Raw genomic sequence first — 13,551 nt, 5'->3', positions numbered from 1 at the left:
AGAAACTATCTCAAAATTTTAAAGAGAGAACAACTTATATATATATGCCAAAAATACGGGTAACTACTATGAAGGGATAGAATATGACTCTAAAAATGAAAAATAAAAATGTTTTTTAAAAAACGGATTGATAAGATGTTGGTTGAAAAAGGGAAAAAGAAAAATTCAAAAAAAAAATTAACTTTGAAAGACTACAGAATCATGGTAAAAAAGCCATTAATTCTATGTGCATTATTCCCCTAGCGCTGGAGTTCTGCCGTTCTCATTGATCGGTAAACTTGGTCTTGGCTGGCTGTTCTTGCTGATCTTCTGGGGGAAGGGCCTGTTGCCGTGGTTTCCAGATGTCTTTGCCGGAGGCGGAATTGCCCCGCCCTTGCCCTGTCCGGGCTAAGTAATCTGCTCGGGTTGCTCTCTGGAGCTTTTGATCCCTGTGAGCTTTCCGTACAGCTTTGGAGGTGGAGAGTGAAAATGGCGGCCTCCCAATCTCCGCCCCGGAGGAGCCGAGAACTTGGGGCCCTGCTCTTCAGTGAGCCCCCAGAGAAAAGCCGTCAGTCACTCCCGTCTCCTCGGTCTCCGGCCGCACTCCGTGCTCACCCGGCCTGTGACCGCGCATTTCTGTCTCTGGCACCCGACCCCACGTGGAGTCTCCAAACCCAGCAGATCCCTGCAGCGCGCTCCCGCGCTGCTCCTCCCGGGGGAGGAAGGGGAATCTCCCCATTTCTGCTGCTTATTGGGTCCCTGCTGGAGGAGCAGGGGCCCGACTGTGCCGCGGATCACGGTTTATGGCAACCCTGAGCTGAGAGCCCGCTCCTCGGCTCCATCTCTGCAGCCGGCTTCCCCGCTCTGATACCTGGGAGCTCTGCCGCACTCAGGCACCCCCGGTCTTTCTGTGACCCTGAGGGTCCTGAGACCACACTGTCCCAGTGAGGGTTCCACCCCCCACTTAGCCACCGGAGCGACTTCTCAGCTGAGCCGACTTCTAAAAGTTCCGATTTTGTGCTCTACAGCTCTATCACTTGCCAGAAGCGGCCGAGGGAGGCCCCCTCCCCCGCCGTCTATCCTCCCGAATATTGCTTCGGATTCACTTCTCCGTACATCCTACCTTCCAGAAAGTGGTCGCTTTTCTGTTCAGAGAGTTGTTGCTATTCTTTTCTTCGATCTCCTATTGAGTTCGTAGGTGTTCAGAATGGTTTGATCCCTATCCAGCTGAATTCCTGAGACCAGACGAAATCCAGGTCTCCTACTCCTCCGCCATCTTGCTCTGCCCCAATACTGTACTGTTTTGATTACTATAGCATTATTTGTAATACAGCTTGAAACCAGGGAGTGTGATGGCCTTCAGCTTTGTTCTTCTTTCTCAAGACTGCTTTGGCTAATAAGGGTCTTTTTTGGTTCCATACACATTTTAAGATGGTTCTATATTTCTTTTCCTTTCCTTTTTGTGTGTGTGTGTGGTTTTTTGGGTTTTTTTTTTTTTTTTTGGTAGGCAGCAAAGCAAAGTTTATTGATCCATAGTTATTGTGTGATAGTACAAAGCTCCCCAAGAGGCAGGGGACCCAAGAGGGTTGCCCAGGATTTTTCTATATTTCTATGAAAAACGCAGCTGGAATTTTGATAAAGATTGCTTGAATCTGTAGATTGCTTTGAGTAGTATGGACATTCTAACAATTTGAAATTTTATGATCTCTGAACACAAAGTATCTTTCCATTTGTGTCATCTTAAATTTCTTTCATCAATGTCTTATATTTTTCAGAGTACAGGTCCTTTACACCTCCTTGGTTAAAGTTATATTAGGTTTTTTACTCTTTTTGATGCAATTGTAAGAGAGATTGTTTTCTTAATTTCTCTCTTTTTTTAGAGAGAGAGAGCAAATGTGAGTCGTGGGGCAGAGGGAGAGGGAGTGAGGGGATCTGAAGCAGACATGGGGTTTGATCAAATGACCATGACCTGAGCTGAAATCAAGAGTTGGATACTTAACCAACTGAGGCACCCAGGTGGCCCTTAATTTGTCTTTCTGATAGCTCATTATTAATGTATAGCAATGAAACCAGTTTCTATATGTTAATTTTGTATCCTGAGACTTTACTGAATTTATTCTGATTTTTTTTTGTGGAGTCTTTAGGGTTTTCTATATATAACATTGTGTCATCTGCAAATAGTAACAGTTTTTTACTTCTTTCCAATTTGGATGCCTTTCTTTTTCTTGCCTAATTCCTCTGGCTAGGATTTCATGTTGAATATCATGTTGAATAAACATGGCAAGAGTGGGCATCCTTATCTCGTTTCTCACCTTAAAGGAGAATCTTTCAACTTTTCACCATTGAGTATGATGTTAACTATAAGCTTGTCGTATACAGTCATTATTATGTTGAGGTATGTCCCTTCTTTACCCACTGTTGAGGGTTTTTTTGTTTTTTTTTTATCATCAATGGATGTTGAATTTTGTCAGATTCTATTACTGCATCTATTTAGATGATCATATGATTTCTATCCTTCATTTTGCTTATATGCTGTATCCTATTGATTGATTTGAAAATGTTGAAACATCTTCGCATCCCTGAAATAAAAATTCCACTTGATTGTGGTGTAATATTCTTTTTTTTTTTAAAAGATTTTATTTATTTATTTGACAGAGACACAGCGAGAGAGGGAACACAAGCAGGGGGAGTGGGAGAGGGAGAAGCAGGCTCCCCGCAGAGCAGGGAGCCCGATGCGGGACTCGATCCCAGGACCCTGGGATCATGACCTGAGCTGAAGGCAGTCGCTTAACCAACTGAGCCACCCAGGCGCCCCTGATTGTGGTGTAATATTCTTTTAATGTACTGTTTGGTTTGGTAATATTTTGTTGAGGGTTATTGCATCTGTGTTTATCAGAGATGTTGGTCTGTAATTTTCATTTTTTGTAGTGTCTTTGTCTAGTTTTAGTATCAGGATAATGCTTGCCTGGCAAAATGAGTTTGGAAATGTTCCCTCCTCTTTTTTGGAAGAGTTTGAGAATGATTGGTATTAATTCTTTAAATATCTGGTAGAATTCACAAATGAAGCCATCTGGTCCTGGACTTTGTTGGGAGGTTGATTATTGATTCAGTCTCCTTACTAGTAATCAGTATGTTCCGATTTTCTATTTCTTCATTATTGTTTTGGTTGGTCTTTGTTTTTAGAAACTTACCTGTTTCTTTTAGGTTGTCCAATTTGTTGGCATATAATTGTTCTTAGGAGTCTTTTATGATCTATTGTATTTCTGTGGTATCAGTTGTAACATCTCTTCTTTTATTTCTGATTTTATTTATTTGAGCCCTCTCTTTTTTCTTGGTGAGTCTAAATAAAGGTTTGTCAATTTTGCTTATCTTTACATAGAACCAGCTCTTAGTTTCATTGATCTTTTCTATTGCCTTTTTAGTCTCTTTCATTCATTCATGTCCTCTCTGATCTTTATTTACTTCCCTCTACTGATTTGGGGCTTTGTCATCTTTCCATAGTTTCTTAAGGTGTGTGTGAAGTTAGGTTGTTTGACTTTTTTCATTCCTTGAGGTAGGATTTTATTGCTATGAACTATTGCCTTAGAACTGCTTTTGCTGCATTCCATAAATTTTGGTTTTTACATTTCTATTTTCATTTGTCTCAAGACATTTTTTAAATTTCTCTTTTGATTTCTTATTTGACCCATTCATTGGTGGTTCAGTAACATGTTAAATATCCACATATTTGTGAATTTTCCACATTTCTTCTTGTAATTATTTCTACTTTCATATTATTGTGCTTGGAAAAAATGCTTGATAATGATTTTTATCTTAAACTTACTACAATTTCTTATGTGTTCTAACATATGATCTGTTCTGGAGAACGTTCCATGTGCACTTGAGAAGAATGTGTATTCTGCTTTTGGATAGAATGTTCTGTATATATATGTTAAGTCCATCTGTTCCAATATGTTGTGTACAGCTGATGTTTCCTTACTGATTTTGTCTGGATGATCTACCTGTTGATATAAGTGGGTATTAAAGCCCTCTACTATTATTGTTATTGCTATTACTTTAGGTCTGTTAATATATGCTTTATATATTTAGATGCTCCTACGTTCGGTGCATAAATATTTACCAATGTTTATGCTCTTGTTGGATTGACCCCTTGTATCATTATGTAATGTCCTTTGTTATAGTGTTTTAAAGTGTATTTTGTCTGATATAAGTATGGCTACCTCCAGCTTTCTTTTGGTTTTTATTTGCATGGGCTATCTTTTTCCATCCCTTCACTTTCAGTCTGTGTGTGTCCTTGCACCTAAAGTGAGTCTCCTATAGGCAGCATATAAATCGGTCTTTTCTTTTTTTTTTTAATTCATTCAGGCACTCTATGTATTTTGTTTTTTGGGGTTCTTTTTTTAAGATTTTGTTTATTTGAGGGGCGCCTGGGTGGCTCAGTCGTTAAGCGTCTGCCTTCGGCTCGGGTCATGATCCCAGGGTCCTGGGATCGAGCCCCGCATCAGGCTCTCTGCTCGGCGGGAAGCCTGCTTCTCCCTCTCCCCCTCCCTCTGCTTGTGTTCCCTCTCTTGCTGTGTCTCTCTCTGTCAAATAAAATCTTTAAAAAATATATATATATTTTATTTATTTGAGAGAGAGATAGCAGGAGAGATAGTGAAAGAGCACAAGTGGGGAGGAGAGGGAGAAGCAGGCTCCTGGCTGAGCAGGGAGCCTGACGCAGGGCACCATCCCAGGACCCTGGGATCATGACCTGGGGCTTAACCAACTGAGCCACTCAGGCGCCCCAACTCTATCTTTTGATTGGAGAATTTGGCCCATTTACATTTAAAGTAATTATTGATAGTTATGTACTTATTGCCATTATGTTAATTGTTTTCTGGCTGTTTTATAGTTCCTCTCTGTTCCTTTGTTCTCTTCCTTTATAGTTTAATGACTTTTGGTGGTACGCTTAGATTCTTTTATCTTTTGTGTATCTACCATAGATTTTTACTTTGTGGTTACCATGAGGCTTACATATAACAACTTATATTTGTAAGTCTATTTATGATAACAGCTTACATTCTTTTTTTTTTTTAAAGATTTTATTTATTTATTTGACAGAGAGAGACACAGTGAGAGAGGAGCACAGGCAGGGGGAGTGGAGGGGGGAGAGGCAGGCTTCCCGCCAAGCAGGGAGCCCGATGCGGGGCTCGATCCCAGAATGCTGGGATCATGACCTGAGCCGAAGGCAGGCGCTTAACGACTGAGCCACCCAGGCGCCCCAGATAACAGCTTACATTCTAAAGTTCTACGTTTACCCCTCCTCCCTCCTCCGTTTTGTTTTTGATGTTACATTTTACATCTTTTTATCTTGTGTATCACTTGTGTATCACTTGTTAGTAGTTCAGGTTTTGTTGTTTTTTGTTTTGTTTTGTTTTTTAGCCTTAGTTAATAGCTCTATAGATGATTCATTCATTACACCTTTACTATATATTTACCTTTACCAGTGAGATTTATACTTTCACATTTTATGAATTAGTGCCCTGTCTTTTCATCTCGACAAAGTCCCTTTAATATTTTTTGTAAAGCTGGGGTGCCTGGGTGGCTCAGTTGGCTAAGCGACTGCCTCCAGCTCAGGTCATGATCCTGGAGTCCCAGGATCGAGTCCCACATCGGGCTCCCCGCTCAGTGGGGAGTCTGCTTCTCCCTCTGACCCTCTCCCCTCTCATGCTCTCACTCTCTCTCTCTCAAATAAATAAAATCTTTAAAAAAAAATAAACAGGGGCGCCTGGGTGGCTCAGTCGTTGGGCATCTGCCTTCGGCTCAGGACATGATCCCAGGTCCTGGGATCGAGCCCCGCATCGGGCTCCCCGCTCGGCGGGAAGCCTGCTTCTCCCTCTCCCACTCCCCCTGCTTGTGTTCCCTCTGTCGCTGTGTCTCTCTCTGTCAAATAAATAAATAAAATCTTTAAAAAAAAATCATATTTTTTGTAAAGCTGGTTTAGTAAGGTGATTAACTCCTTTAGCCTTAACTTGTCTGTAAAACTCTTTACTTCCAATTCTGAATAACTTTGCTAGTTAAGAGTATTCTTGGCTGGAAGTATTTTTTTCTTTCAGTACTTTGAATGTTATCATGCCATTCCCTTCTGTCCTGCGGTTTCTGCAGAAAAATCTGCTGACAGTCTTATGGGAGTTCCCTTGTCCATAACAAGTTGTTTTTCTTTTGCTGATTTCAAGATTCTCTTTAACTTTTGACATTTTATTATAATCTGTCTTGGTGTGCATTTCTTGGGGTTCATATTTATAGAACTCTCTAGACTTCCTGGATCTGGATGTGTGTTTATTTCCCTAGGTTAGTTTTCAGCCATTATTTCTTGAAATAATTTTTCTGCTCCTTTCTCTCCTCCTTCCAAGAGCCCTATGATATGAATGTTAGTCCACTTGATGTTGTCCCGTAAGTCCCTTATGCTACCTCCACTTTTTTTCATCTATTATAGCTGTAGAATCAGGGTGTTTATGGGAGATGAGTTCAGAATCCTCTCAGAGCTAGGTGATCAAGGAGCATCCCTGAGTAGCATGTCCCAAAGACTGGGGCACCAGAAGTAAAACTGGGACACCAGATGCATATAAAAGCTCCCCTCCGAGAGATCCTGGTGCCCTCCAGAGGTCTCCAGTAGGTATAGTCAGCCCTTAGATGTGTTTAATTAGAAGCCTGCCCCTCAGGCTGCAGCTGTGATGATAAGCTGTTAGGCCTCTTTTACAGACTGAACTCCTGGGCCTGTTGCCTCTTGCTGTGCCCTGGGGATACTGGCCATTTAAGAACTCTTTCTCTGTTGGTTACAGTCCTGTGAGGCCCACCAGCATAAGCCCCACTGGCCCCCAGGGCCAGGAGATGTAGAGGTGCCCTCTAGCAGCAGCTGCAAAAACCAAGGTACCAGATATAAAACCAGGGCACTGGACACTTGTAAAAGGAACTTGTAAAAGTTCCTTCCTGAGAGATAATGGTGTTCTGAAGCACAGCAGAGGGAGAGTGAGAAGTTGGCGCCCACTGGCTGGGGAGTGACAGAGGGAGAGCACAGAGATGGTGCCTACCAAGAAAGAAAAGTAGAAAAAGAAAAAAGCCTAAAAGGGTTTTTTGTTTTTTTAAAGCATCCACCAGTTGGAGCAAGATAGAGGGAGTGCACAAAGATGGGTGCCCACCAGTCCCCACACCTAGAGTACCCCAGCATGCCCCCAAATGTGTCAAATCAGATGCCTGACCCTCAGGCCAGTGTTACAAGACAAGTATTAACAAGCCTCTCCTGCACAAAGTCCAGGCACCCTTCAACAGGCCATGTCCATGCTGGGCCCTGAGGTGGGTGAGTTCAAGTGTGTGAGCCCTTTAAGAGCTGCTGGGATCGCCAGTCTCGTGGGTCCTGTGGATGTAAGCCTGTTGGTTTTCAAAGCTAGGTATTTTAGGGGTTTATCTCTCAGGTACAGATCTTAAGAGCTGGGATGCCCAACGTGCGGTTCAACCCTTTGCTCCTCAGGCTGTTTTGTAGTTTTGAGTTCCCTCCCAGCTGTGAGTCGCTGCATTGGGGGTGGGACTTATGGCAAGATTGTGTCCCAGCTTCTCTGACCCCCTGTGACCTGGACCTTCTCTCATTCATTCAATGTGTACAAGTCAGTCAGTCTTTAGAGTTTTTTTTCCAGAGTAGGCTGTCCTTTATGTAGCTGTGGAATCAGGGAATTTATGGGAGGTGAGTTCAGGATCCGCTCACATTGTCCTCTTCCAACTGTATCATCACCTACAATTTGATGTCCATCTTTACATAACTGGAAAGATGAGAAAGGCCACCAAGAGCTGCAGTGAACCCATGGCCACAGGACCCTAAGGTTTCGTGTTTAATCCTCCTGTGATAAGCGGTTACCGTAGGACCCTGCTCGGGCCAGCTTCTGTGCTTCTCACAGGCCTGGAGCCTTGGAAAGAGCAGGTCTCACAAACATCGGCGTGTGTCTTCTTGTTCCAGAGTCTGTCCCACTGTGAGCTCATCACAGATGACGGGATCCTGCACCTGAGCAACAGCACCTGCGGTCACGAGAGGCTGCGGGTTCTGGAATTGGACAACTGCCTCCTCATCACCGACGTGGCCCTGGAGCACCTGGAGAACTGCCGCGGCCTGGAGCGCCTCGAGCTGTACGACTGCCAGCAGGTTACCCGCGCGGGCATCAAGCGGATGCGGGTAAGGGCAGAGGTGGGGGTGGGGGTGCTGGCACACTTTCTAAGCAAACAATGAATATGTCAAGACTCCATCTTCTACATTTTATCCTAAGCTTATAGTGATGCAAACTGATGTATTCCTCAAGTGTCTTCTTATTCAAAATTTTATTAGATCTCACCCTGGCAGATTCAACTTCCAGAATGGGTGTGGGGCAGAAGGTTCCAGAGTTCAGTGATCAGAACGTTGTAAGGAAAGAGACTTAAGGTCATTACCAGTGGGAAGGAGACCATGGTCTTGGTTAACTTCCAGAGAACAGGGCTTAAGTAGAAAGTGGCTTTTCTCCCCCCAGGTAGTTCACCTAGTCTTTTTTTTTTTTTAAGATTTTTATTTATTTGACAGAGAGAGACACAGCGACAGAGGGAACACAAGCAGGGGGAGTGGGAGAGGGAGAAGCAGGCTTCCCGCTGAGCAGGGAGCCCGATGCGGGGCTCGATCCCAGGACCCTGGGATCATGACCCGAGCCGAAGGCAGATGCTTAACAACTGAGCCACCCAGGCGCCCCTCACCTAGTCTTCTTGAATAGGCTTTAAGTTGAGGCAGCTTTGCATTTACCTCCCAGAGCTGCCCCAGGTGCTGGAGCTGTGCGGAGTCTGCTCGATGTACATATAGGACTCCTGACCGCCCCGGGCAGATATTCGGGTCTCTTCGCTTCAGGTCCCCTGTAAACAGAAATAGCTCTAGCCTACACCAGAAATTCTGTTTCTGCTATTTGCCTGAGAATCAAGGAGAGTCCATTCTACATGGAGAACTGTGGGCTTGTCTAGGATTGTGCCTGTAGCCCTCCAAATATGCATGTAATGACTACTCCACGTCCGTCTGCTTTCTGCTTCCAGGCTCAACTCCCTCATGTCAAAGTCCATGCCTACTTTGCTCCTGTCACCCCCCCGACAGCAGTGGGAGGAAGTGGACAGCGACTGTGCAGGTGTTGTGTCATTCTCTGACGGCGGCTGCATGAGCCCAAGGCACGATGAGGTGTCCCTTCCTCCAGAGAAGACCTGAGTCTTCCTGACCTGCTCCACCTTCACCCAAATCTCTTGGTTCTCCATCGGGAAAGACATTTACAGGTAAAAGAATGCAGTAGGGACTGCAGTAACTCTGGTGATAGTTTTCACCTTTAATCTGCTACGATGCAATTGAATCAAAGCCTTGTGTCTGCCAACACCCGGCAAGAGTGGTCTCAGCGCAGCCTGGACCACGCAGGAGACCTGGATCTCTTAAGAGGTGGGTGCCTTCTTAGGTACCAAAGTCCTGCTGTTGGCATTGTCAGCATTCCTCAAACAGCCCATCAGTGTTAGCACAAATCGAGCAGAAAGAGTAAGCTGTTGATTTTCTACCTGATACTTAAGCCAGTGGCCTGCTTTAATTCACACTGATTTCATTTTGATTAGCAGGACTTTTCCACTTTGAAGATGAAATAGCAACTTTCTCAAAGTGACCTGTACTGCAAATTCGTGATGCCTGAGAGTTTTATACGTAGACACTTAGGTGGGAGGCAAGTTAGGTTTCCATGAGACACCAAAGAAATGAGGACTCTGAACTGGGTGGAGCAGGGTCTTCACCTTTCTGTTTCTGTCAACTTGTCATATACACTTCCGGGGACCAAAACCTAAACAAACACAACTCAGAGTCTGTGTGGCCAGACTGCAAATAAGCTGTGGCAGGCGCTACAGCACAGAGTGCATTTTTGTTCTAGGAGAAAAGCTAATCATTAAGTTATCTATAATATATATAATCAATTAAAAATAATGAATGGATGCATGTAGAATGGGTGTGATTTTTTCCAAGTTTATTTTAAAATCTTAGAAATCAAGTTACACCAGAACTATTCAAAAATTGTACACACTTAAAACTCAGATCAGTAAAGTGTTGGCACCTTTTAGACTCAATATAAAAATGAATAAACCATTGCAATGCTTAAGTCAGAGGGTTTTATTGCTATAACCTTAATGGCAGACAAATCTGAGCAAAACCATTGGATGGGAAACCATTTTCCAAATTCAGACCTTCCTCATATTATCTAAAATCAGATAAGCTCTAGTTTCCATCCTGTGCTGTCCACATGTGTGATATTTATGAAGATTAGGAACCCATCGCCACTCTCACATCGTCAGCTTCAGTGTTCATGGCAGCTGACCCTTTCTAGCAGCCATTCCCCACCACGAAGAGCACGGAGCTCACGGGAAGCTGGAGTGGAGCAGCAAGCCCTATACGGTGCTTTCCCACGACCAGCCGTGCTTGCATCAGACGGACCATTTAGGGGCACAGGGGAAGAGAAGGCAGGTGCATACACGATCCCTTAATTTAACAAGATCATCAGAATAAGCATTCAAGCCCTGAGGACCTCACCGCCTGACGAGATCCTCCCATATTCCCAGGTCTAGAATGTGTGCGTATATACCGCAGTGGTTATTTTCATACACATTTAACACCACTACGTGTGGGGGCATGTCTGATGCAGGAAGCTATTTAAATAAAGAACATAATACACAGACTTGCTTCAGTAAATTATAGTCTCTGTTTTAAAATTTTCTATGACCAGGGCTGTCTTTTTTGAGCCAGGACACAACCTATCAGTTACTGGACTCACTCCTCAATGACCTATGACCTCATTAGAAGACAGGAATAGCTCAGGTGAGGTTTCTCAGATGAGAAAATCAGGTTTGCTTCCTCTGTAGGAGTGGAACAGTGAATGGAATAATTTGTCCTCCGTTGCATCAGCTTTGAGAAAACTGAAAAGAACACAACACATAGGCCTCACCTCTTACAATATGTGGGCTTAGGGGGGGCTCAGAACACACGCACGGAACCCCCTCGATTCCAGGACTTGAGGGGATACCGTCAGGAACCGGTATTTTAAATGAGACACGCGTTTGCAAAACAATCGGAAAACATTTATTATACTGAAATGTATACATCCTACTATTAAAAAAACAAAGTAACAAATTTGCTGGTGCCATAATTTAACCTGCTTCACTGGGACAGACTAATGTTCAATGCTGCTTGGTATAATTTCAAGTTTGATGAGCTTTTAAGTGTTTTTAACCCCACTTCTAAAACCTGATGAGGAATTCAAAATAGCACACAGCCTTAAATGACATTTATTGTTCCATATACCTTGAGACTCAAAAAGGAATGCTAAACAGACAAGCAAAAATCTGAAACAAGAGATATGCTCACTTCTTTCCCAAGTGATTGGTAACAGAAAACGTGTTCATATGAAAGCAAAGGGAGATGACAGAAAGGAAATATTACTCTGCTTTTAGGGCCTATAGGAGTTACAGATATTTTCAAACTGAAGATGAAAATATTTAGAGACTGGGCTTCTCTGTATCCAATAACCCTTTAAGAATAAAACACAGAAGGTCAAAGCTTTTACCCACTGAACTAGTCTGTCTTCTGGGAGATTTCAAAGCCCAAATTACTCGTTCCTATTTCTGCCAGAACAAAGATAAGATTCAAATAACACATTCAGAACCAAGACAGCTGCATAACTGGTCAGAGAAGCTATAGTTAAAGGGGAACTGAAGTTTAAAGAACTGGTCTGCTACACCACAGGCCTCACAGATGCTTCCCGGTGCGTGTGGGGAAGGCTCTGGGCAGAGGGAATCGAAAAGACAGGAAAATTGCAAAAGCAGTGGACTCCCTTTGAGAAGTGTACTGGCAGACAAGCATTTGGTTTTGTGGAAGAGGCACCCTTTTTATAGAAGAAGCTATTATGTGGTGTTTAAGAAAGCCTCTCAATCACCAAAATATTTACCCATGATTATACTAAAGCTCCTATATTTCAGAAGTGTGGAGAATTTTTACACTACAATTTAGTGTTTCATTTATGACATCTCAATTGCCGTGAATAATTTCAACTTGTTGATAACAAAGACCCCTTAAAGCACATCAGAAATGACCCTACGTTTCCCCCCACCTAGGTCACCTGTTTCCATTGTCTGGGACAGGGCTTTAAAAATGTTTTAAGAATAGGATGGTGCTGGGTGGGGAGGGACAGAGAAAGGGAGGAACACCACATGAGTTTAAAAGGCAAGGGGGTTCAAAAATGAAAACCAGAAACAAAATGCTAAAAATGGAAGCAAAAGCAAAAGGTTTTTCAATAAATCTGGGACAAAGCAGAAACACAAAAGTCTTTGTACCTATTAGGATTTACACTGATCCTCTCACCAAGGTACTCTTGATAATGCAGTTTGTTTCAAGGCTGACTTCCTGGCTTGGGTCTTCCCCGATCTGGCACGAGCCCGTCACACACACCCTCAGACATGATTTCTTCCGAGAAGGCGCCAAGCCTCTTACCTGACCCGCGATCACGGTCTCGGCACATCGCACCTGCAGACAGATTCCATGCCGGCTCCACGACAGCACTGTCCCCCACCCCCGCTCTGGGGCAGCAGAAGGTTCAGGCCATAAAAGCCAAACTGGCACAGAAAGGTAAATGCCCACAGTATGTTTTACATTCATTTCCAAACCGCATACAGTGTAAAAAGACAGCAAAGGCTGCTTCTAGAAACTGTATCTACTGGCCTCTGCCAGAGAAGCAGGCAGCCCCGCCGGCACGTGGCCCCCAGAGCCACACGCGCACTGTCCCGATGTGCTCACGCTCACGAGGATGCTTGGCTATGGCAGTGACAGTGAGGAGATTCGCCTCTCATACAGCTCATTAGAAAGGTCATCTTGTGTTTTCAATATGAAACATTTCATACGCTAAAATCCAATCCCAGGACTTCTTGGATTCAGTCTTCACACACTTTTAAGCGTGACTTTATTTGGTACTGAATATAGTTCAGACTAAGTATGACGTCACTTCAAAACTATGTGGATACCATCACCGTTCTCAGCTGCAGGAAAAAAGAGATGTGACACACAGTTCTTTCAGGCAGGCCTAGGAAAACCAAGGCCGTTAAACTGAAAACTCCCAGAAAGCTGCAGTTTCCCGTCCCACTTGAAGCTACCTTTAAATGATTCTAGAGAAAGAGCATGCACACAGTCCCTGGTGAGGTATTTTACGTTTTGATATCGGGCCCATGCTGCCGGTCCGCTCTGGGGCATGCGGGGATGGAGACAAGCGGCCCAGGCGGCGTAAACAAAGGGGCGCGGGAGTGGGTGTGGACGCCGCGGCAGGCCCCCGGCACAGCCAACTGCACACAACACACACACACACTGAGTGCATCCATCCAACCTTCCCTGGAAATCAGCTCTGAGCTCCTCAGAGGCAGATCTGAAACGTTTTGAAAATATCACTACTTTTGTCTGACGGCCTAGTGTTTCTCAGGAAATGGCTAGAAGCGGTACAGGCATCCACCAAGGAACAAAAGAAATATTTTCATGAG

General features: G+C 43.9%; 2 protein-coding genes across 12 annotated transcripts in view; one reads left to right on the top strand and one right to left on the bottom strand.

The window, feature by feature from the left end:
* FBXL2 (F-box and leucine rich repeat protein 2) overlaps positions 1-9,972 on the top strand; it is a 50,621-nt gene extending 40,649 nt beyond the window's left edge. For all 5 annotated transcript variants that reach the window (XM_081823841.1, XM_081823816.1, XM_081823825.1 and 2 more), the window contains 2 exons: positions 7,967-8,179; positions 9,052-9,972. In XM_081823841.1, the coding sequence (XP_081679967.1) occupies positions 7,967-8,179; positions 9,052-9,159 (321 nt within the window). In that variant the 3' untranslated portion in view covers positions 9,160-9,972. The remainder of the gene's footprint in view (positions 1-7,966; positions 8,180-9,051) is intronic.
* Positions 9,973-11,087: 1,115 nt separating this feature from the next.
* Positions 11,088-13,551, bottom strand: part of UBP1 (upstream binding protein 1) — a 54,487-nt gene continuing 52,023 nt past the window's right edge. For 4 of the 7 annotated variants that reach the window (XM_031032696.2, XM_081823751.1, XM_081823783.1 and 1 more), the window contains one exon: positions 11,088-13,103. In XM_031032696.2, coding sequence (XP_030888556.2) covers positions 13,033-13,103 — 71 coding nt within the window. In that variant the 3' untranslated portion in view covers positions 11,088-13,032. The remainder of the gene's footprint in view (positions 13,104-13,551) is intronic. The other 3 variants (XM_081823772.1, XM_031032695.2, XM_006737596.3) reach the window with 1 other exon arrangement.

This window comes from Leptonychotes weddellii, chromosome 1, assembly GCF_054177405.1.
Source record: "Leptonychotes weddellii isolate Sample4059 chromosome 1, ASM5417740v2, whole genome shotgun sequence".
NCBI lineage: Eukaryota > Metazoa > Chordata > Mammalia > Carnivora > Phocidae > Leptonychotes > Leptonychotes weddellii.
This window is presented reverse-complemented; position numbering and strand designations above follow the sequence as displayed.